General features: G+C 51.9%; 7 protein-coding genes across 7 annotated transcripts; 4 read left to right on the top strand and 3 right to left on the bottom strand.

Moving 5' to 3' along the window:
- Positions 1-466: 466 nt before the first annotated feature.
- BDZ99DRAFT_483250 (PP2C-domain-containing protein) lies at positions 467-7292 on the top strand (the record flags this gene model as incomplete). The annotated part of the gene is made up of 4 exons (XM_033722563.1): positions 467-618; positions 958-1639; positions 1706-7069; positions 7125-7292. The coding sequence occupies 4 exons, from the start codon at positions 467-469 to the stop codon at positions 7290-7292; spliced, it is 6366 nt and encodes a 2121-aa protein (XP_033568914.1).
- Positions 7293-8335: 1043 nt separating this feature from the next.
- BDZ99DRAFT_211675 (uncharacterized protein) lies at positions 8336-9331 on the top strand. Its single transcript, XM_033713351.1, has one exon. The coding sequence runs from the start codon at positions 8542-8544 to the stop codon at positions 9205-9207; it is 666 nt and encodes a 221-aa protein (XP_033568913.1). The 5' UTR covers positions 8336-8541; the 3' UTR covers positions 9208-9331.
- A 342-nt stretch (positions 9332-9673) lies between these two features.
- Positions 9674-10231, bottom strand: BDZ99DRAFT_483249 (uncharacterized protein; the record flags this gene model as incomplete). The annotated part of the gene is made up of 2 exons (XM_033722562.1): positions 9674-9951; positions 10207-10231. 2 exons carry the CDS (start codon positions 10229-10231, stop codon positions 9674-9676), a joined length of 303 nt encoding a protein of 100 aa, XP_033568912.1.
- Positions 10232-13069: 2838 nt separating this feature from the next.
- BDZ99DRAFT_469239 (uncharacterized protein) lies at positions 13070-14292 on the bottom strand. The gene has a single exon (XM_033721450.1). It carries the CDS (start codon positions 14098-14100, stop codon positions 13261-13263), a length of 840 nt encoding a protein of 279 aa, XP_033568911.1. The 5' UTR covers positions 14101-14292; the 3' UTR covers positions 13070-13260.
- A 1801-nt stretch (positions 14293-16093) lies between these two features.
- On the top strand, positions 16094-19060 carry BDZ99DRAFT_429141 (kinesin family protein-like protein). The gene is made up of 3 exons (XM_033717212.1): positions 16094-16404; positions 16461-16870; positions 16921-19060. Exons 1-3 carry the CDS (start codon positions 16188-16190, stop codon positions 18565-18567), a joined length of 2274 nt encoding a protein of 757 aa, XP_033568910.1. The 5' UTR covers positions 16094-16187; the 3' UTR covers positions 18568-19060.
- BDZ99DRAFT_469238 (uncharacterized protein) lies at positions 19052-19506 on the top strand. Its single transcript, XM_033721449.1, has 2 exons — positions 19052-19183; positions 19239-19506. The coding sequence occupies exon 2, from the start codon at positions 19271-19273 to the stop codon at positions 19466-19468; it is 198 nt and encodes a 65-aa protein (XP_033568909.1). The 5' UTR covers positions 19052-19183; positions 19239-19270; the 3' UTR covers positions 19469-19506.
- Positions 19507-20760: 1254 nt separating this feature from the next.
- On the bottom strand, positions 20761-22341 carry BDZ99DRAFT_552221 (uncharacterized protein; the record flags this gene model as incomplete). Its single annotated transcript, XM_033727050.1, has 1 exon — positions 20761-22341. One exon carries the CDS (start codon positions 22339-22341, stop codon positions 20761-20763), a length of 1581 nt encoding a protein of 526 aa, XP_033568908.1.
- Positions 22342-22550: the final 209 nt, after the last annotated feature.

Here is a 22550-nt window from a genome sequence, read left to right as displayed (position 1 = left end):
CCGAAACACGGCGCAAAATGCCAGATCCCACAGCAGCAGCACAGGCAGAGGGGCAGCCGTAGATTTGCTGAGAGGCGTGCTGGTGGCGCGCTTCCTTTGTCCCGCCGATGCATCGGAGCGTCGCGTGGGGTCATGGTGATCGAGCCAGCCGTGTCAGCTTCTTTTGGCTGGTGGTGGAAACGCCTGGGCCCCATCTGGCGACTCGGGCTCTTTCAACCTTCACTACTGCACACCCTCACCACCCATCACGAACCCCGAACCCTCGACCCCTCTGCCCCTCTGCTCCGCCGACGCGACGCCCATTACGTCCACAAACGCACCCATGATACCGCGCCAGCTCCAATGAAGCCCGTCTGACTCCTGCACGCCGTGCCAACCTCATCGAACCTCGACCGCGCCAGTGCGCCAGACCAAGACAAGGTCTCGGTCCGCAGCTCGCCCTCCAACCCGTTTTCGTGCCGTGACAATGACAAGAAAGGAGAATGTAGGCAGGCATGGCTCCACCGAAAGCTCGGGCGCGGATAGCTGGCGATCGACCGACACCGTGAAGGCATTGGGCGGCCGGACTCGAGGCCCTCCCGTGAAGGTGCAGACCACCAAGAACTCCAAGAATCACAGGTACGTGATCCCGCGCGTGCGCTGCTGCGTTGCTGCATCTCCCTTTGTCTTTGCGCCAGTGGCATTGGCCACCCGGTATAGCCTGTGCCCGTTTGACGGATAGCTGCGTGGTTCGCCCGCAGCCTACCGCGCAAACTCGAGAGAGCTCTTTACCTTCCTCTGATTGTCCCTTTTGCGCATTGACATAAAGGCCGGGCGTGTACTTTGCTGCTGGGGACAAGAGAATCGATGTAACGGGGGAGAGCAAGCATTCACCATGCCCCAGCCGTGTTCCTCTCGTCGTCTCAGTGTCAAACCCATTCACTCTTTCACCTGAACCTAGCTGACAACATGCACTAGAGGTGATAGGGAACCTGAAATCTCGCCCGGCACCATCGATCCCAAGCCATCGCAGAACTCAAAGTCGAAAATCGCTCCATGGGACAACCCCAAGCTCGCGGAGCTTAGTAACTACCGCAAGGACCTCTCCGTATTAGAGACCTCTGGAGGTCGCATCCCAGCTATATCTCGAAACCCTCCGACCGCAACCTCTCCCGGAAACCACTGGAACTTACCCGTATCGAACGGGTCAACTGTAATGCCTTCGAGTGTGTTTGGAAGCTTCTATAATGACTCCTCGGAAGATGTTGGACAGTTGTCTCCAGGCTTCAGACCTGGGAGCGGGAAGGAAGACGCCATGGGTTTTCCACAAGATGATCGGCGGCCGTCTGTTGCGAGTGCAACCACTGTGAGCAGCTCAGGATCAAAGTCGAGCCTCGGACGGGGATTCCATAAACAACTGCGAGGCTTCTTCGGCGAAGAGTTTCCCGGGGACTCTCGCCAGGGGTCCGATACGAGCTTGCCGACAAGTAATCAGGTTGGAAACGAGGCCCAATCGTCCCGCAGTCGCAATCGGAATAACTCGGTGAACAACACAATTGCCAGTAGCGTGAATAGTAGACCGACTTCTCCCACCAGCTCGCGGCCAAGGACTCCGTTGCCGTCATCAGAGGTGACGCCGTGGGAGTTCCAGGACTTCAAGGTACGTGATTTGCTGGAAGCATGTTGTTCGCATATGCCTGAGTGTCGAGACTAACAAGAAATGAAGGTGGACTCGCCCTCGCAGGGCGAGAGCGATCGATACTCCTCCGAGCAGCAGTCCAATAAATCTGGCAAGACCTCTCACAAGCTACGGCTTCCTGGCCATCGACACAACAGGAGTAAGGATGATTCAAACCCCTCGGAACCAAGGGCAGAGATCAGCCAACCGTACCCTCTACGACCGGTCACCAGCCGCGAGGAATCTTCGTTAAGTGTACGACGGGCGGAGCATCAAGCCCCCTTCTCGCTCAGCGCTGCCCTAACCTCGAGGACCAACATTGCCCCGCGCTCATCCAGCCCGACACCAAGCTCCGTCAGCGATATGAGCCGGGACACGGTCACTCAACGCTCGCCAATTACTACGAAAGGGCCTCGCTCGATCCTTGATAAGCTCAGACGGAAAGAGAAGGGTGACCGTCTTGGTCCAGACTCTTTGCGAGACCTGGGCTCGTCTCAAACATCTCTCCAAGCGCCTTCAACTAAACCTGCAAAACTTCCCAGACCGGAGCTTCCACATGTACCGAGTGGTGGCAAGAAAAAAGGAGGAATTGTGGAACTTGCCCAACGCGACAAGGGACTGGGGAACGGGAAGGAGGGCACAAAGAAAGAACATGGCCGGTTACCGTTCAAGACTAAGCGCACGCCCACTCAACCCGAAGTGCCGCGCGCGAAAGATCTCAATGAAGCCAGGGCGGATCCGGACGGAAACGATGCGCTCTTCAAACTGGACACCGATCTCGACCACATGGAAGGCATCATTAACCTGCAACAGCCGCCCATGACTCCACCCACGACTGAAATATTTACCGGCTGGCCCGCAGAAGATACCACCGCCGAGGAAAAGAAGGAACCGGAAGGCGTAAATGGGGTATGGGATGCGCCAGATTCGTGGGCTGTGCGGCGTGTCGGGGACGAGAACATTGGAAGGCTGCGAGAGCTCGACGAGAATGGTGATCTTCCAAAAGATGAAGGTGCTGGACCTGCTTACTGTGTGCGAATCTTCCGGGTGGATTCCACCTTTGCGGTCTTGAATCTCCCTTTGAATACGACTGTATCGGAGATGATTCAAACCTTGGGTAGGAGAACGTTCCTCCAGGATGATATTGACAATTACCACATCATCATGAAGAAACACGACTCTGCGCGGCAATTGGATCCCCAAGAGAGACCGCTATTCATTCAGAAACGACTGTTAGAACAGGCTGGGTATTGCGAGACGGATCGACTCGAAGAAGTAGGTAGGGAAGATAACAGCTACCTCTGCCGATTTACCTTCGTCCCTGCGAAGATGAGCGGATACTCTAGCCTAGAGAAGGATCCTGGTTTTGGCAAATTGTCGAAATTCAGCCACATCGACCTCGCAGGACGAAACCTCGTAACCATCCCGATTACCCTATACCAGAAAGCCACTGAAATCATTTCTCTCAATCTCTCACGAAATCTCTCCCTTGATGTACCAAAGGACTTCATTCAAGCGTGCACAAACTTGCGCGAGATCAAATATACCAGCAACGAGGCATGGCGGCTCCCACCAAGCTTGAGTCTAGCAAGCAGGCTCACTATGCTGGACATTTCGAACAACCGAATAGAACAGCTCGAGCATGCTGATTTACATAAGCTGGCGGGATTGCAGGGCCTTCGACTATCGAACAACAAACTGACACGCCTACCAAGCTACTTCGGCCAATATCGGTCTTTGAGAAGCCTGAACTTATCATCCAACTCCCTGACCGAGTTCCCAGACTTCCTCTGCGAAGTCAGGACCATTGTGGACCTTGATATCAGTTTCAACTCAATCTCCACCCTGCCAAAGATTGGCCAACTCACTTCTTTAGAAAGGCTCTGGGCAACTAACAACAAGCTATCCGGCAGCTTTCCTGCCTCTTTGAGCAACCTTGCGAGCCTCCGAGAGATTGATGTCCGATTTAATGCTCTTGATAGCATCGACGTCATGTCGACACTACCGCGCTTGGAGTACTTGATGGTCGGTCACAACTCAATCTCCGCGTTCGAAGGCTCTTTCCCAAAGATTCGAGTCCTGCATATCAATCACAATCCTGTCACGCGTTTCGGTATGAACGCACCGGTACCCACACTGTCAATCCTGAATCTCGCATCCGCGAAACTGTCACACCTACCTGAGGATCTCTTTCAAAAGATCTCCGGACTGACCAAGCTCATTCTTGACAAGAACCATTTCACGTCTCTATCAACTCAGATCGGTCGACTTTACAGACTTGAACACCTCAGTATTGCCCGCAATTCCCTTGACGAAATCCCCGCGGAAGTTGGAAGACTTGCTGAACTTCGCTATCTCGACGTCCGCGAGAACAACCTCGCAAAACTTCCACAAGAGCTCTGGCATGCTCGAAGACTAGAGACATTGAATGTATCTTCCAACGTCTTGGAAGCGTTCCCAAAACCCGGAGCACCACTACCCTTCACTCCGGGTGACGTGCCTGGGCATCTCGACGGCACCACTCCAGCGTCAACCCCCGGATTGACCACCAGCCCCAGCTACGAGGAGCTCGGGAAATTAGAGGCTTTTGCTGCGCGACGTCCCAGTCAGGCCTCCGCTGGGTACCTTGGCACCTCACCTAGCTCTACAAGAAAAGGATCAATGGCCTCAGCTTCGTCTTTCGGGACTGTTGGAACAAGGAAAGCATCTGTAGCCTCCCGAGCAACCGAGGGCACCATTACGCCTGTATCAACAGGAATGTCGCGCAAGGACTCAAGCCTCTCGAACAGGATGATAACCACGTTTGCGGGTTCACTTCGCCATGTATTTCTTGCCGATAACAGACTTACGGATGACGTATTTGACGAACTCGCTCTGCTTCCGGAGCTGAGAATAGTCAACCTCTCCTACAACGCAATATACGACATCCCTCCACGCACCATTCGAAGATGGCAACATCTGGCCGAACTTTACCTCTCAGGAAACGATCTGAGTTCCTTACCCGCGGAAGACCTAGAGGAAGTCAGTTCGCTCAAAGTTCTTCATATCAACGGAAACAAATTCCAGGTTCTCCCCGCAGAGCTTGGAAAGGTCGCTAAACTTACTATTCTGGACCTCGGCAGTAATCTGCTAAAGTACAATGTTTCTAATTGGCCATATGATTGGAACTGGAACTGGAACCATAATCTCAAATACCTCAACATGTCAGGCAACAAGCGCTTAGAGATCAAGCCTAGTGGCAATTTCCATGGTGGCAGTCAAAGCTTGCGGGAAGGCAAAGATCTTACCGATTTCACTTCCCTCTTGAATTTGCGGGTGCTCGGCCTCATGGATGTGACGATGATGGTTCCTTCAGTACCGGAGCAGACGGACGACAGGAGGGTAAGGACCTCTGGCTCAACTGTGGGTACAATGGCCTATGGCATGGCCGATAGCCTTGGTCGGAATGAGCACATTTCGACGATGGATATGGTTATTCCAAGGTTTCGAAGCCACGACGATGAGACTATTGTTGGTCTCTTTGATGGCCAACCTCTTTCAAATGGAGGATCCAAGATTGCCAAGTACCTCTACGACAACTTCAAGCACCGATTTGCTGAAGAGTTGGATCGGCTACGCCCTCAAGAGGATGCAGTAGATGCTTTGCGACGCACCTACCTGGGGTTGAACAAGGAGCTCGCAACTGCGGCATCGGCATCGCTGGAAGCTCGGAGCCAGACAATCTCTCCTATCGCACACCGCGGCTCCATATCAATGCCAGAACTTGGAGATGATGACCTCAACTCCGGTAGCGTTGCCACAGTCCTATACATCAAAGAGATGGAACTCTTCGTGTCAAATATTGGTGACGCGCAGGCACTTTTAATTCGATCGGAAGGAGGTCATCGTATCCTCACTCGCAAACATGATCCCGCGGAAACGAGTGAGCGGAACAGGATCAGGGAGGCCGGAGGCTTTGTTTCTCGTCAAGGAAAGCTGAACGACTTCCTGGAGGTTTCACGCGCCTTTGGCTACGTACAGATGTCACCATCTGTTATTGCCGCCCCTCACATTACACGGATCACGATTAGTGAGAACGACGAAATGGTGCTGCTGGCCTCCCGGGAACTTTGGGATTATCTCACGCCCGGATTCGCGGTCGATGTCGCGCGCTCTGAGCGAGATGACCTGATGCGCGCAGCGCAAAAACTCCGCGATCTTGCCATCGCATTTGGTGCAACAAATAAGATCATGGTTATGATCCTCGGAGTCCGAGATTTGCAACGTAGTAGACAACGCGCTCGATTCCGAACTCACAGCATGTCAATGGGACCGTCTGGTACTCCAGACGACACCTATGGCTTGACAAGGAAGACAGCTAAGAACAAAAAGGACAAAGTCGGGGATTCGGGCCTTGCAAGACTAGATCAGGAGGTAGATGCACCAACCAACGAGGTCAGCTTGGTCTTCACCGATATTAAGAACTCGACTATTCTCTGGGAGACTTACCCGAGCTCGATGAGATCTGCGATCAAGATGCACAACGAAGTCATGCGCCGCCAGCTGCGGATTATTGGCGGTTATGAGGTCAAGACTGAAGGTGATGCCTTCATGGTTGCTTTCCCGACGGTCACATCGGCTTTGCTTTGGTGTTTCACAGTTCAGAGCCAGCTTCTAGACGTTCAATGGCCACAAGAAATCTTGACTAGTGTGAACGGACAAGAGGTGGTCGATCCCGATGGCAACATCATTTTCAGAGGTCTTTCTGTCCGAATGGGCATCCATTGGGGCCAGCCAGTGTGCGAAATTGACCCTGTCACGAAGCGCATGGACTATTTTGGTCCTATGGTCAACAGGACATCTCGCATCTCTTCTGTCGCCGACGGTGGCCAGATCACCGTGTCGTCAGACTTCATCGCTGAGATCCAACGTCTTCTAGAAACGCATATCGAAACAGATCGTACCGGCTCGACTGGCTCCGAAGATACTATTAACGAAGACTTGATGACCCTCGCTGTTCGCCGTGAACTACGCTCCCTCAGTAGCCAAGGATTCGAAGTCAAAGACTTGGGAGAACGGCGCTTGAAGGGTCTCGAAAATCCAGAATACATCTACCTCATGTATCCACATGCCTTGTCCAGCCGTCTTCTTGTTCAGCAACAGCGCGCCGAAGCCGCAGAGAATGCTTCCGAGGGTGGCGCCGCAGGTACCAAGATGCGAGACAGCCAGCTTACCATCGACACGGAGCACGTGTGGGATCTTTGGAACGTCAGCCTAAGGCTCGAGATGCTGTGTAGTGCTCTCGAGAACCCCGGATCTACGCAGCTGAAGCCGCCTGAGACACAACTGCTGGAGAGGATGAAGAACCGGGGTGGCGAGATCACGGATCGATTCTTGATCAACTTTGTCGAGCACCAGATTTCGAGAATTGAGGTATGTCTATCTTGACTCTCCCTCCTTATCAACCCTTGACTAATCTTCGTAATAGACCTGCACAACCACCCTTGCCATCCGTCACCTGGTCCGCCCCTTCGGCTCCAGCCCACTGCTCCAGCAAGCTTGTCCCATGCAAGATATCTTCGTCGAGCTCCAAAACTCGATGAAGGAGCTTGCGGCTTTCAAAGCGGAAGCTGAGTTCCCGATGGCACCCTCATGAACGCATTCTACGAGTCATATTCTATTAGTCTTCATGCAGCGGTTTCGATTTACCATCTTTTAATATCTGCTTACGAGCTCGTCGGTTTGGTCGTGTACCTACCCAGCACTTCTGTGGAACAGCGCTTGCATCCTACATTCAACGCCATAATATACCACCGCCGCAGCCTCCTATATCAGGGCCCGCCTCCCGTCCTGCCGGTCGCCACCACCACCGACGAGACTTTCCGCGCCTCCGTCGTCCATAGCCTGCGCCAACGAGCGCGATATTGTACTACCAGTTCACTTACTTCGGTACATGTTACCGCTTCCTTACCGGCTCGGCTGGACCATTCGCCTTGGGTATTGCCTGCTTTCTTCCGCGTCACGAACCGTGTTCCTACGTATGCTATACACGTCTCGGTATCGAGCTTATGGAGCCTCGGCCCTTCCATTCTCTTTTTCTTCTTTCGGGCGATGGACGGCATGACTCACGCTGTGAAATGAATTGATTTGAATCGGGTTGGGTGTTTTTCTTCGGGCGTTTGTTGAATGGATTACAGGGAGTACTCATTCTCATTGTCGAGTAGGCGTTTTGTTTTTGGTTTTTTTGGTTTTGTTCTTGAGTGAACGCTCTTGGTGGCTGTCTTTTGTGCAGGGTTTGTACATGAGAGAGGGCGGGCTGTTACATTCTCAATACATTGGTTTTGTTCATGATGAAGTGGGGACGCGGTGTGTGTGATTGGTGTGTGCGTCCTATATTTCCACGAAGGGGAAGGTAAGGAAGACGACTCTACCTTTCCTCCGATGGATCTCCCGCGGAAGAGATGGTTAACCGTAACTCCATGATTCGTTAACATCCGAGGAACTTCATTTGGCGCCGTGAAAGCCTGAATGGCCCAGTTGAATAGATCTCTTGGCAGTTCTCATCATCGCCTTTCTTATCACTTGCCTTGGCAAGTTTCATCGTCTGCCTTCCGCGCTTCTCCCCTACTTCCCTACCTAGGTAATAAACTTCTTGGCATGTTTCATCATCGGTCTCCACACTTTCACATCCCCTCCCCAGCATTTTGCCTACTTAGGTAGGTAAGAGGTTTCTTGGCAGTTTTCTGCGACATCCCTGCTTACGAAATAGTTTGCGAGCACGTGGGTTCTTGACCCCGTCACGTGCGCTCCACCCTCTTTTTGTCTTTGTTGGCTATATAAGCTCGCGTCCTCCTGTGCTCTTTTCTTCTTAGGCATAGCAGGGAGGAGCGGTGGAGATAAAATCAATGACAGGATTCATCTCATGGTCCATGGGATGCAGTTATGGTGTTGTGGAGGGATGGAAGGACTTTGGCGACTACCTTCATAAACGCAGCATGGGATACGACGTGATGTCGGGGTGGGATTGGGTGGAGCGAGATATGCTGCTAGAGGACATCATGGTTCTAAGTGGTGGTGTTCGTCATGGGCTGGTGGCGATGGTGGCTGCGGTGGTGACGAGGAGCTGGGATCGTTGGGGATTGCGGTACGTTGGACGGAAGTATGAGGTCGCAGGTTGTCTTAAGCTAATGTTCAAAAAACGTATCGAAGATATTCGTAATTCTCATTGCCATCGCACCTTGGCGCCTGTTGTCAGGTCCCTAAGCTTTCGAAGGTACGGATCGAGGAATATCATCACTCCTCGCTATGATGATGAAACGCTGCGAATCTCCATTATCGGGGTTCCTGGGTCCTCCCTGGGTCATGGGACGAGTCTTGAGAGTTTGTTGATACCACGAAGGGTTGACAGCGACAGTTTGAAGTTCACGCTTCACTCTGTCCCCACCATTGGAAGAGTCGTCGTTTGCTTTCGACAACTCCTCCGAGCTTCCAACCAACGGAGAAGACTGAGAGGACGATCACGATGTATAAATACCCTAGATCAAGATGTTGCGGAAGTACTCCGCAAGTGATGGTGATGCCAGAGCACGCTCCCGGGTAGTGATGAGTAAGTGTATTGGGTAGGGGAACTTCGGAGACCGGTCTAATAGTTTTATCCAGCTCGACAGAGTTTCAAGCATCGGATCCTATCCACGGTGTGAGTAAAGATATATATCTTCCAAATTTCTGAATTTGACCATCGGAGGCAACGTCTGGAGTACTCCAGTAGACCAAGATTCGGTGCGAGAAATGTTCGAAATTCGACGCTGTCAACTTGAGTGGTATGTGACAGGCATTGATAGAGTAGCGCTGTCTAGGCAGCCTTCTACGACCGTCACGTCATGTTCCTACCAACATACATGGCCTTTACTGCACCGAGAGGAAGACCAATCGTGAGCGAGGGTAACGTTGAATTGCTCCTTGAATAGTACTGCTTTCAAACTTCTAGCGACAGAGAATGTCCTTGGAGATGCAGTACGGGGCCTTTTGGTAATTGCTTCAGTAACCTTCCGCGGCTTCTCTTTCGTATGAATTGCGCTTCTCGGCATCTCCAGCCTCCATCTCTCTGACTCGTGTTTCTTCAAAGGCAGTATTTCCCACCTTGATCTCTCTAACCTCCGCCTCCACAACCTCAGTATCTCTAGCCCTTCCTTGATGATCTGGCCCAGAAAGAATGACAGCCGGATTCTCCTCGCCAGACGGCCTGATATGCCCCTCCCAAGTCCTCCTCCATGCCTTCCAAACGATGATAAGTATGCCAGCCGAAAGCAAGAGGCCTATCGCCGTCATCATGCATTTCAAACTTCCGCCACACTAGAGCAAAGTGCCACACAAAAGACTGAAGTATCCGGCGTTTTCGATGAACAAGTCCAAGCGGAATGAGAACCGAAAGACCCGAACCATCATAGCGAGCGCGATGACAGCATGACCGAAAAGCTCAGGCTTCGTGACAAACGTATAGCCGTCCGCTGCGGGAAGGTATTGCGCGATTGCCGCTGCCACTCGTCCAAACCAGAAGATTTAGAGCAAACCTTCATAGTAGGCGGTCTCCGGCATTCTGTCACGTCTGCATGTCCCGTAATGGCGACCGATGCTCATACATACTGCTGTTTCAGTCCGGCGATAGGAGCTTCATAGTCTTTTCAGCACTCTGAATGAGAGAAACTTGGCACCTAGTAAACTCGCGAGGCTACCCCAAACAGTGTCCGCAGGCTGTACACAGATTGGGAGTGTATTCGCTGCCCCCAATTTCTATTAGTACCTTGGAACTCCACAAACAGTGGCAGGAAAATGTACGGGTTTCTATGGCAAGGCACTGTATCCGGAGCTCCCTTGTCCAACGCTATCCACACTAAATCATACCTGAATTAAAATCAACGATAACGGTTCCAGAAATGATATGAGATAAAAGTCGCATGGTAAGTTGCGCCTTATGTAAGGTAATGACCTGGAATATCCCTTGGACCATCGTGGTGGGCGGGTCCCTTTCTTTTGTTCGTAGAAATGCTGCGAAGACATCTAGGCGGAGACCTCAACACCACAGCTGCTTTCCATTCTCGAGGTATGAGAGAGGTTAAGGACCCTTTCGAGCATCGTGACCAGCAGATCGGTAGGTATCCATTCCCATATTCCTAGTCTCCGAGGATACCATCGCTGAGAACGGAGTAAGACTTCCATCGTCTTTACGCACCCTATCAGCTCATGTGTTTTCAGACCCGCTCCATCTCACCATCTATGACGTGCTCAGTCGCTCTTTTCGTGTTATTCTCTCCCAAAACCCCAATCTGTAGCCCACTTGTTGACCTGAGTGCCTCGGTAGTCCCGCGGGTCATCCCTTTCCGGTTTTCCAGGTTCCACCTTAGTTTCCATGGACGTCTGATCCCAATCCCGCCGCATAAATTGTATCCTCCACCACCTCTGATACGCCAAAAGAGGGAGCAACGTGACATGGCAAACGAGCAATCCGAGTAGTACTGCTTTCCAGCCGATATCCAAGGCATAGAACATGATATAGAGGGCATAGAAGAAGTGTGCGTTGAAGATTAGCTCGGGGTGTAGAAGGAGAGCGTCTCGAATGTCTCCTCGCCGCAGCCGCGAAATGAAAGTCTGGGCTACGAGGAGAATGCCGAGTAATACGTGTACAGCCACCGCAGGCGTCGCAACGGCTGTGGCCCAGTCCGGTGGCGAAATGACTTGATTCAACATCATCGCAGCTGTCCCGAGCAAGAAAGATTGCACCAAATATTCGTAAAATACGCACTCGGAAAATTTTCCTTCATTGACAGCGCCTTCGTGTCGGGCCACGGTTATCCAGACGCAATATAGGATCCGGAAATCTTTATCGTACGCGTCTTGGGACTCTTCCTAACTGCGGCCTTTGTGGATGTAGACGAGAAGCGTGGAGGTAGCTGCGGTAGTCGCTGCGGCTAACAACCAGGTCCGTCGAAGTTTGAATTCGGCACACCATCGTGTATAGAGGGATGAGTTCGAAGGGGGGAGGTTCGATGCCGAATTCCAGTAGTAGATTTGAGCGGCTACTCTGCGACAGCGGGGTGGGATGGGAGGCATTTCTACAGTTTTTAGGGAGGAGAGTAAGGTGGTTGTGTTTAAGGAAATTTTTTGAGAGTCGTGGTGGTCTTGTGATGATGTTGTCCTTCCATGGGTGAGTGCTGGATCTCGACCATTGCTTTATATAAGGGACCCAACCGCGGAACGGGAGCTAAACCGGAGTGCCGAGAGCCTCGATTATCTTAAATTCCCACATCCCGTCTCGGCTTCTCTTCTCACTCACTACGTCAAAAATGGTGAGTCCTGTGGTGCTTCAATATCGCAAATGGGCCGCGAGGCTCTTCACCTCGAAGTCCGAAGACGTCCTTCCTGCTTCTCCAGGACGCTTCAGCAACTTCCTAACCGAGTTCCAACGTCGCTAGAAGTGGATTCTCGCCGCTGCAACCACTCTTATCGCCTCTTGCATAGTCTTGCTACTCCACGAGAACCTCGACGTACAAAACCGCGAAGAGATATACAACATGCGCATGTCGGTCTTCCACAGCATCTCGCTATGCATACGTCACCACTTCGTTCGAGTCAGTTATGGCATCATGTCTGAGTGAGCATACTACGAAGCTTTAGCCCAGATATTCTGGATCGGACGTGTCATCGTGGCGGTTGCGCAGAATGTGGCACCGTTGGAGACCTTTCTAGCCACTACCCGATATGAGGTATACGGGCATGTCGGAATCGTGTTCGCTCTGGTCACTCAGGTACTTTGGTCGTTATGGTGGCAGGGAGAGGACATCGAGGCCCTACGGTTTCGGCTGGACTTGCTGTGCTACATTGTCTTTTACATACCGTTGTTCTTAGGCGCCTTCGTAGCTTGCGGCGACTTCAGTCCGAAGCGTGTCTTAGCTGTGCTGGGTGTCGTAGGCGTGTTGATAATTGTTCTCCTCGGTTGGGATTATATATCAAGGAGGACTCGGGAAGGCAGGTTCGATCGGTCGGACGTGGACGATGTAGCTCTCAAAGCCCCAATGGAAGATACGGCGGAGATTGGAGGAAAGGAGAGGGATGATAGGGGAGCTGGAGATGTGGAACTTGGAGGCTGAGGATGTGGACCTTGGACATACTATAATTGAGAAAGCGGAGTCAGAGAGGTCGGAATAAGGCGAGGCTGACACCCACGTACGACCGGCTGAGGGAGCCTAGCAAGTTCACGGCGTATCCAAAACGATGCACTCTTATCTTGGCCAGATTCCTGAAAATATATCGAGGCCCTTCTTAAAAGGGCAGAAAAGCGTACACAGAGTTATGATGAAGCATTCCAGTAGGAAACTGAAGAATCAAGAGGCTGGTGGGGGCAAATGAGATAGAAAAGACTAGGAGAATATGATAGAATGCTGAGTGGCTGAGTATTTGACAGATTTGATTGACTAATTAAGCATTATCCTACCCCTTCTCTCCCTATGCACAGTCTTCTATCTCTTCAAAACAAAACACGAAAAAGCTCGGAACTAGCCGGCTGGGTACTAGACTCAACCAATTTTCCCACCCATATGCACCAAACAAGGATTATAAGACAAATGAAATTATTTTGCAGTCACCGTAATCGTTACCGTTTCCCGAGGCAGCGTTTCCGTGACGGTGACCGTGAAGATCTGCGACGGATTGATAGGAACAACGGTGATGCCTTCGTTCTGGGAGGATGTGCTCGGTGAAGCGGGCTCGGGGGTGCTGGTTGAAGATGGCGCACTTGCCGACGAAGGGGCGGGCGCTTCCGTTGGCACCGAGGCCTGCGAAGTGGAAGCTGGGAGCGCGGTTGAAGATATGTGAGAGGAGGGCACGGAGGGAGTGAGAGTGGCCGCCGATGATGAGGTTTCGGGCGATGAAAGGATAGACGAGGGCGTTACAGTGCTTGAGGGCGGGATTATGGTGTACATCGTAACTGTGACCACGGGGATTGGGCTGAGGAGCGAGGGGGTGGAGACTGAGGATGAAGAAAGTGCAGAGGAGGGCGTGACGACTTGACTTGCGGAGGTTACTTCCGCAACAGATGAGGACAAAGTTGACGGGGACGCTGGCGTTGGGTCGACGGTAGTGAACTCGGTCTTGGTGACGACGACGATCCTTGGCTGAGAAAGAGTGGACACGTTGCTGGCTGCGGAAGGTGTCGCAGGAATAGAGGGATTAGAGACCTCCACTGTAGCAGTTGAGGCCGAAGGAGCGGCAAGCACACTCGAAGCGAGAGCAAATCGAGTTGATGAGGACGACAACTTGCTAGCTGAAGATGCAGCGGGCGTCTGAGTGGATAACGTCGATGCAGAGCTGGATGGTGAGGGAGCCGATGCGACTTCGGTGCTCGATGTTGACGCCAGGGATTTCGCATCAGTAGCTGTGGGCTTTTGAAGGGACAACGCGCTGTACGGCATTTCCCCGCCACCATTTGCAGAAGACGACGAGACGGAGATGATACTAGATGGAGAAGATGCCGATGGGAGCACAGCGCTCGACGCGGATGCCAGCGATTGTATGTCAGTAGTCAAAGAAGATGACGAAGCCGAGATGATACTAGACAAGCCGGACTCGAAGGTCAGACCAGTGAAAAGAGCGGATGTGGGTGTTTCAGTTATTCGAGAGCTTGAAAGGGTTCGGGATAGTACGACCGAAGTTGAGCTGGACAAATCGAGGGTGAATCTTCTGCTGTAGCTACTGGCAGTAACTTCACCATTACCAAGCGCGGCACTTTGCGCTGGTGTTGGGAGGGAGGTTACAAGAGTCGATGCAGACTCTGTCGCAGAGCTTTCAGACGTCGACGATGACTGAACCACGGAAGTCGCTGCAGTCGAGGAGGACTCGGCAGTTGCCGCTGCAGTTGATGAAGACTCGGTAGGTTCGGCCGTGATCGTGGACTCAGGCGTGGAGGTCGTCTGTGAGCTCGATGATACATCAAGTGATGACGATGAGGATGAAACTGAAGGAGATGGCGATGATGGCTCGGCTGTTGGCGTGATCGCAATAAACGACGTAGACTCAATGGTTTCCGCAGGAAGGGTTGCGACAGGAGTTCCTTTTAGGTTGGTAAAGATGAGTTCAGATTGGACAGATGTAAAGACCGACGGCGAGAGAGGAATGACTTGAAGAGCGGTCTCGGCATTGGCGGAAAGTGGCGATGATATTGATGAATCGGCGGCAGTGATTGACGATATTAATGAAGTGGATGGAATGGTGGTCGCGGTCGAGAGGGTGGTTGATGGCTTGAGCTTCTCCAGAGTGGTGACGGACGTCGAAGATGAGTTTGCGAATCTCGCGAAGCTGTCCACTCATGTTAGATTGGAAGCAATTAAGTCGGAATGAACGCACATACTTTAGCTTCTTGTAGTGATGCGGCACCGGGCCTGCGATTACTGAAGTACATGTTGCTGCCAGCAGCCATAGTGTGAAGGGAAGCATCATCGTCAAGATGATGAGAAGACGAGAGAAACCAGCTCTAGAATAGAGAAAAGAGCTGAGACAGCAATGAGGCGCGCGTCAAGACGATGAAAGAAAGTGATAACCGTGAGTGACGAGGATAAATGGGGACAGCGAGGATATGAAGGAAAAGATCGACAAAGATGCAGACAACGAGAGGCAAAAACGAAAGAACGGCTGTGTCAAACGACGGGACGAGGGACGAAGGTCAGTGTGAGGCTACGAGACTCCTGCAGAGCTGTCGAGGTGCATGGATGGTCCACGGGTTTTGAAGCTCTGCTAGCCGCTGTTTTACTTTAAAATAGACAACTTCAACGCACTGGTCAAGCATTTTCGTCGGGAACTTTTTCTGGATGCGCTACTAGGGAGCTTGGATACAAGTGCTTGGTGGGCGACTATCGTGGTCGGCGGGTGTTGAGTTGAAACTCGAAGCGCCCGCAGATTTGTCGCGACGTCTTCGCGTTGTGGGTTGTGGTTGGCCAGCGCATGAAACACTACCCAAGAGCCGCTTCCACCCAGCGCCTCGAATAGCTATACAAAATGAAGGACTTGAAGCATCAGGCAACGGTCTGCCCAGAGTGGAGTGCGTGTCTTCCGTTTCAGAAAGCCATACCGAATATTGAAAAGCTGGAGGGTGCAGTGCGCTCAAGACGAAAGAAAACCTACCTCGACTCGATCACTACTCATACGTACCTTGCAGAGCCCCGGAGGCCTTCGACAAACAAGTGTTATCGCAATGGACAATCACTCGATGGACGAACACTCCTTCCACAGCCTCGATGGTGGGTGGAGAGAGTCGTTGAGGTCGAGGAGGCGCCGGTCGCACTCACGTGTTTCCCGATGGCTTGGCGCGATGCGGTTGCCCCTACCAACGCTGGCCCACAACAATTCACCGGGCCTGCCAACTTCTTCATCTCGCGAGCGCTTGATCTAACATTCTTCCGCCGGCCGCCTTGGGAGTTGGTGCTTTTGCTACATTCTCTACCTCACCGTCCCCTTCACCACCTCCCAAACTACCTCCGTGCCACCTCCTTTCTCCTCCGCAACCATGAGCGTGCGCGTCGTTGCTCGCATTCGTCCGTTACTCAAGCTTGAGCTGGACAAAGATACCATCGTCACTGCCGAGTCGCAAGGGAATGAAGCTCCCTCAAGCCCTACTGTTGTCCGGATACCGAACCCGAGGAACGAATCCGAGTCTTTCAGCTTCCAATTCAATAGTGTGTACGATAACGAGGCCACCCAGCAGCAAATATTTGATCAAGAAGGTAAAACAGTCCCGATTTTCGCTCATCATTAGAACGTGTCAACTGACTTCTAACAGTAAAACCTACTGTAAAGCATCTATTCAATGGCTTCGATGTTACGATCTTCGCGTACGGCGTTACTGGCACGGGCAAGACGCATACGATGCGCGGCGGGAAATCTTTGGCCGATCGAGGAGTGATCCCGAGATTGCTAAGCGCCATATACAGACAAAACCGGAAGATAGAAAAGGATGCAGCGGGTGCAACACAAGTCGAGGTGGCCATGAGCTACTACGAGATCTACAACGACAAAGTTTTCGATCTCTTTGAACCGCCAGAGAAACGGACCCCAGCAGGCCTACCTATCCGAGATAACCATGGTAAATCAGTTGTAGTTGGACTGACGGAGCGGCCTTGCACGACGTTGAAGGAGTTTGAGCAGCTGTATGACCAGGCGAATATCAATCGGTCAACATCCGCTACAAAGGTAAGTCACCCGGAGCGTCATTGTTGGTACTTCATCTAACTTTTGATCAGCTCAATGCCCACTCTTCGCGCTCTCATGCGATCCTCTGCGTCAAAGTTACACAAACAACCGAAACCACTGTTCGTGTCAGCACCGTCTCCGCAATCGATCTGGCAGGATCCGAGGACAATCGGCGAACCGACAACAACAAGGAGCGGCTAGTGGAGTCATCTAGCATCAACAAATCTTTGTTCGTGTTGGCGCAATGCGTGGAAGCTATCAGCAGGAAGCAGTCCCGGATACCGTATCGCGAGTCCAAGATGACTCGGATATTATCGCTCGGCCAGAACAACGGGCTCACGCTCATGATCCTTAATCTTGCCCCTGTTCGGTCATACCATCTCGATACGCTGAGTTCACTCAACTTCGCCAACCGGACGAAGAAGATCGAGGTCGCCGAAGTGGAAAACGAACCCGCTTTCAGGTTGCCAGCAAAGCCTCTTGCAGCTTCTATCACTGGTCCCAACATACAACGGCAACCCTTGCGACCATTAGCTGCGGCTAGCAATGCAAAGATACACGCAACGGACCACAAGCTTGGTGACAAGCCGGCAAAGGAGTTCTCCGTCTACTCCGACCGCAATTCTGGCGGTCGATCTTCGAATATGCCACACCAAAACCAATCATCTCGACGAACAGAACCACACAAGCGGCCTGCTGACTCCATTACGTTCTCATCACGGCCAAGCAAAGTTGGTCGGCCAAATGGTTCCCGTGCTGCGCCATCAGAGCCAACTCTATCGAAGGCGTCGATAGAAGCATTGATTGCGCAACGAATCGACGAAAAGCTTGCAGAGAAGGCCCTGCAAGATACAGCTGCTGCAGCACCCGCCCTTCCCGACGAATTGCAGAAGCGACTAGACGCGTTAGAGCAGCGAATCGAAGAGAAAGAAGACGGGCGTGGAGAGGGACTCCAGTTCTTGCTAATGGCCAAGCAGCACCAAGCCCGAAATGAGGATGCCAGCGCCCTTCGGATGTTCCAACTTGCACAGCCATTCTTTCCTACCAACGATAAGCTGCGGAACAAGATGAAAGCCCTAGAAGACAGAATCAGGGCCAAGCGCGACGCGGAAAAGGCTTCTGAGACCAAGCCAGAACCCAAACTAGCGCCCCTAACCGCTCCCTCAACCATACTGAGTCTCCCAACTTCCGCACCCGCACCCGTTCACATAGATCTCTCCGTCCCAGTCGCCAAGAAACCTGCCAAAGCAAAAAAACCTGTATACGTTGACCCCCCATCTGATGCCGAGGACGACGACTTCGCTCCCGCGCCTGACGCTCACCACGACGCCTCCTACGCCTCGGACGACAGCTTCCACTATAAGCCCAAGGCGGCGCGCAAGCAGACGAAGCTGAAAGCGAAGAAAGTCCTTATCTTCCGCGACGAAACCTCGCTGTTCCCAAATCCTAGTAACACTTCTTCACTGCCGCCTGGCGAACAGTCACCTCGCACAACGCATCTTCTTCGCATCATCAACAGCCGCGATGTCACGCAGATTCGGGCGCTGAAGGGGGTGGGCGCGAAGAAGGCGGATGCGATTGTGAGTTGTCTCATTGAGATGGAAGAGGAGGAGGTGCGGGATTTGGAGAGCTTGGCGTTGTTGAAGGGAGTGGGTGGGCGGACGGTGGAGAATATGCGGCTGGGGTTGGCGGTGTAGAGGGGTAGTGCGATCTGGTGGTGTGTTGAGCTGTGTTCGTGGTTATCTTCAATCTTTTTGGATAGGCTGAGCAAGGCGTTTTGGGGTTGCGTACGCATAGGCATTTTGGAGGTTGAGGTGTTTGGAGTTGAGTTGCATAGGGCGGTGTTTGGGTGATTGGCTTGTCCGGTAGAGTTTAATGCTGGCTGGAAGCTGGATTGTTCTATGATGTTTGCTATGATTGTTTTGTTGTGAGGTTGATTTTTGATGTGAGTGCGCGCTTGGAGGTTGTCTAAGAATTCATGAGCGATTGGGGGAGGAGTTGGGAGTTTCTGGATAGGAGGGAGAAATTTTTTCGCACCTACCTAAGATGAGATCGCATCGTGGGTAAGGTCATTACCATGGTTTCAGTGGCGGTGAGATATCCTTACCTTTTCGAAGCATATCGCAGTATCTGGGCTTTCACATCGCTGCTGTGCCGCAGCGAGTAGCGCCCGCCAGGCCGCCCCGTTTTAAGCTTCTCTCACCCACAACACAAGAGTATGTCTAAAAATGGCGAACCCAACCATACCCCAACGCAGATTTTGACTGCGTTATATTGCTGCTTTGCTAGCACCGTTGGTCTCGATTATTGTTGGTGCGCTCGCGTTGAAGGCTACCATCACCTCCTTTTGTTGCTGACTGGAGAACAGGCCGCTTGAGAGATGAGCTTGAGGATTTGGATATGGACGATGAAGTTTATGGGGAGGAGAGTGATGGCGAGGTGGAAGAGGTTAGGAATGGAAGGCGGAGGGACAGCGAGGACAGGTCGAGGCGTGGCTCATATGAGAGGTCAAGGAGTCGGGAGCGGTATACGTCTTCGGAGCGGTCAAGAAACGGGTCGAGAAGGCAGCACTCTTCGAGTGGGCGCGAGTCAGACTGAGGCCGTCGATGAGACAGATGGAAGATATGTAAGATAGCATAAAGATACCCAAGTCCCTCCATTGTATACCGTAAGAAAGGCAACCTTCGAAGCAAACCCCAAAATCCTACGGCCATACCTTCTCTACCCCTGGGTAGCTGATGACACTGCCAGGAGTACTTTAACGTCTTTCATCAGGCGCCAATACTCTGATGAGCAAGCTCCGTCTTAGAAAAAAGCGCTTTCGACAAGAAAACGAAGTCATATCTAGCGAGTTTTGGGGTCTTATGAACCTCATCGAAGCACCCCCGAACAGTGTCATGCCTACCCCGCGAGTACCACAAGGAAGAGGAAAGGGAGTGTGCCCCGAAGGGAGACCTAAATTCATCGCTAATAGTAGAGAAGCCTCCCAAAAAAGACCACCCAAGCGCTCAAAAGGATATCCGGAATATCAAACTCCGTTCCATGATCACTCTTACTCCCTTTGAAAACCATGAAAATATACGTAGGGACAACCTCAACGTTTCCTTTGACTTCGTCATAACCCCAAGTTAGCGGTCGTGAGCCTGCACGCCATCCTCCACAATGCCTGTGTTGATCCGTGTATTCTGCACAAGAACTGTCTCGGGTCCTCTATGGACGGCTTCCATCTTTCCCTGAGGAGGTGGGATTGCCGTATCTTTGATGACTTTGTACCGCGGTTGACCTTGCTATTGAAAATGCCTTTTTCCTCATCTTTGTCCCTAAATCTGTGGCTATTGTTGTTTGGGTCCTCTTCCGTAAGAGCAGCGCAACGTGAACGTTGCCATCGCGGCTAATCTCAAGCGTCGGCGATTTTGAGAATGTATTGCAACATCTACTATCCACCGACTCAACCTACACATATAGACCCGTGACAGTCGCAAAAGGTTTTGCTGGCTTGAACGTCGTCGTGGTCGGCGCCGGACCGCAATTGCGAAGCCATTGTGCTCCATTGGGTTTCGCGGGAAGTTCTTTTAAAGCCGTCAGTCATCATGATCTGAATCGGGAGTAGAGTTGAGTAGACTAGAGGGGGCGCTTACCAAGTTTGTTTGTTCAATGTATAGCCCATCTTTCCCTTTGAAATAACCGCCGTAGTACTTGCCGGACAAGATGCAGTCGTTGAGGATACTTTGGACAGCACCCTTGCAATTACCACTACCAAGGTCGTATGAATCATCAGGTCGCACGACCGTGAGCTGATTGTAGTCGGCCTCGTCAGGGGCGCCGCCGGCGGTGACGCGGACAGTGCCGTTTACAGAAGGGAAATCCGTCGTATTGCCGTGCTGTTCATATTAGATTCGTTGTCTTGAAACAAGAAATGGGGAGGTTTGAGAGAGCAGACTTACTACTCCATCAACAGCCCACTTGCAGATCTCGGAGGCGTTGCAGGCAACCTTGGTGATAAAGTCATCCATGGAGGCGCCCCGCAGGATGGACTTGAGGATGTCTTCTTTTGTCGGCATACCCTGCCCTGTAAAGTATTGGAACTCTTGATTGCAGGTTACTTTGTCAACGACAAGTGTGTCGTTGTCGCCGGGGCGCGCTGGAGGCTGACTGTCCACGCCATTCGAGGACGGGTCGCGAAACCATCCCATTAACGCGGCCATGGCCATGTGCTCGACGAAGTTGAGAGCAATGCGAAGATATCCTCGTGTATTGGGTAACAGTAAATCCCCATCCAGGTGCTCTTTTGTGGTGGCCGAGGTGTGAACGGTCATGATGCGGTAGTGGCCTTCTGTTGATAGCTGGTCAACAAGTGCATTGAGGCGAGCGTTGAACTGCGCAACTCTTTTCTGAAGCCCATACCACTTGAATGGGTCCTGGAAGTCGAAGCCGATCATGGGAATGTGGCCAGCGAATATCTTGGCGTCAGGGTCCGCGTCAAAAATATCGTGTATAAGGCTGGTGTAGCGGTTGGGCCTGTTGTCCAAATCCATATCATACAGCACGTCGATAGTTCCGGCCAGCAGAAGGATGACCTTGTTTTGAAGATGGAAATCAGGCGCCGCGACGAACTTGGCGTGCAACTCGTCGATGGATGCCAGTTTGTAGCATTCGTGGAACTCCGAGTTGGCGTTATCTGGCTTCTGTGAGCCCATGAATGTTGCCCTAACAAAATATTCTGACCCCCAAGGCAAGTTGTAGTATTGGTGGTTTAGGAAGACGGCCTTCAAATGAGGGATAATTCCTTGATAAATGTCGGAATTCGGGTCTTGGGAGGCAAATGCGACGTAATCCCCCAGAACCAGAAGATCAACATCTCTGGCAGTGAACGCCCAGTATTGCATGGCTTGCCGGAATAATAGCTTGGTAAAGATTACGATATCTTTGGTGTGAGTGAACCCAGCTGGAGTCGGATGAAACGTTTTCGTAACCCACACCCAGGCTGCATGCACGCCATCGCCGTAGTTGGCGTCGATCCATCCAACCGTAGCATTTTCGCGAGGAATCGTCATGTTCGTATCGCCGACCGCTACCGTCTCGTTGTCTGCTGTCACGAGCAAGTTGAGGTTGGAGAAATGTGTGTTTGGGTTGTGATGGTCAGGCTCCTGAACACCCTGTCGGCAGAATCTATGTCCATCGTAACCAATGTCGACATCGACAAAACTGACGGCGCCTGATAATATGCTCGGATTTCCGAATGCGTGCGAGTATTGTACATTCAAGAGATCCGAGTAATATGCCAGAACATAACTAACCTCGTGTGTGAGCCTATTTAGCTTGATTCGTAGCTCTTTCGTGATCTTCGGCCCTATAAAATCGATAACGTAGAATGAAGTATCATCGCACTGATCGGTGTAGGAATCGAAGAACTGAGAGTAACCAGTTTGATAGATTGCAGTCCGATAAGGCCATCGATTTTCCCAGTCCATGTTGGACAAGATGCCGACAATGACAGCATCATAGTGGTCGTAAAAGTCCTCTCCATAGAGGATGTCTCGAGATGTGCTGAGAAGCGCATCGCAATCAGGTCCTCCAATTACGCTTGGCCCAAACCCAAACACACATTTCTTGAGGATCGTAGAAAACAGGATGTCATTGCCTCCAATGGAAAGGGTCACAAAGGACGTGTCATGTCAGA

Source organism: Mytilinidion resinicola, assembly GCF_010093595.1.
Source record: "Mytilinidion resinicola strain CBS 304.34 unplaced genomic scaffold BDZ99scaffold_35, whole genome shotgun sequence".
Taxonomy (NCBI): Eukaryota; Fungi; Ascomycota; class Dothideomycetes; order Mytilinidiales; family Mytilinidiaceae; genus Mytilinidion; species Mytilinidion resinicola.
The sequence above is the reverse complement of the archived record's forward strand: the minus strand, read 5'-3'. Positions and strand labels throughout refer to the sequence as shown.

What these genes read in the sequence shown, in the direction of transcription:
- BDZ99DRAFT_211675 (XM_033713351.1), top strand. Translation starts at nt 8,542, where the DNA reads ATGACAGGATTCATCTCATGGTCCATGGGATGCAGTTATGGTGTTGTG.
- BDZ99DRAFT_429141 (XM_033717212.1), top strand. Translation starts at nt 16,188, where the DNA reads ATGAGCGTGCGCGTCGTTGCTCGCATTCGTCCGTTACTCAAGCTTGAG. An exon ending in GCAAATATTTGATCAAGAAG is followed by an intron (nt 16,405 to 16,460) that starts GTAAAACAGTCC and finishes GACTTCTAACAG; the next exon opens with TAAAACCTACTGTAAAGCAT. An exon ending in GGTCAACATCCGCTACAAAG is followed by an intron (nt 16,871 to 16,920) that starts GTAAGTCACCCG and finishes ACTTTTGATCAG; the next exon opens with CTCAATGCCCACTCTTCGCG.
- BDZ99DRAFT_469238 (XM_033721449.1), top strand. Translation starts at nt 19,271, where the DNA reads ATGGACGATGAAGTTTATGGGGAGGAGAGTGATGGCGAGGTGGAAGAG.
- BDZ99DRAFT_469239 (XM_033721450.1), bottom strand. Translation starts at nt 14,100, where the DNA reads ATGCCGTACAGCGCGTTGTCCCTTCAAAAGCCCACAGCTACTGATGCG.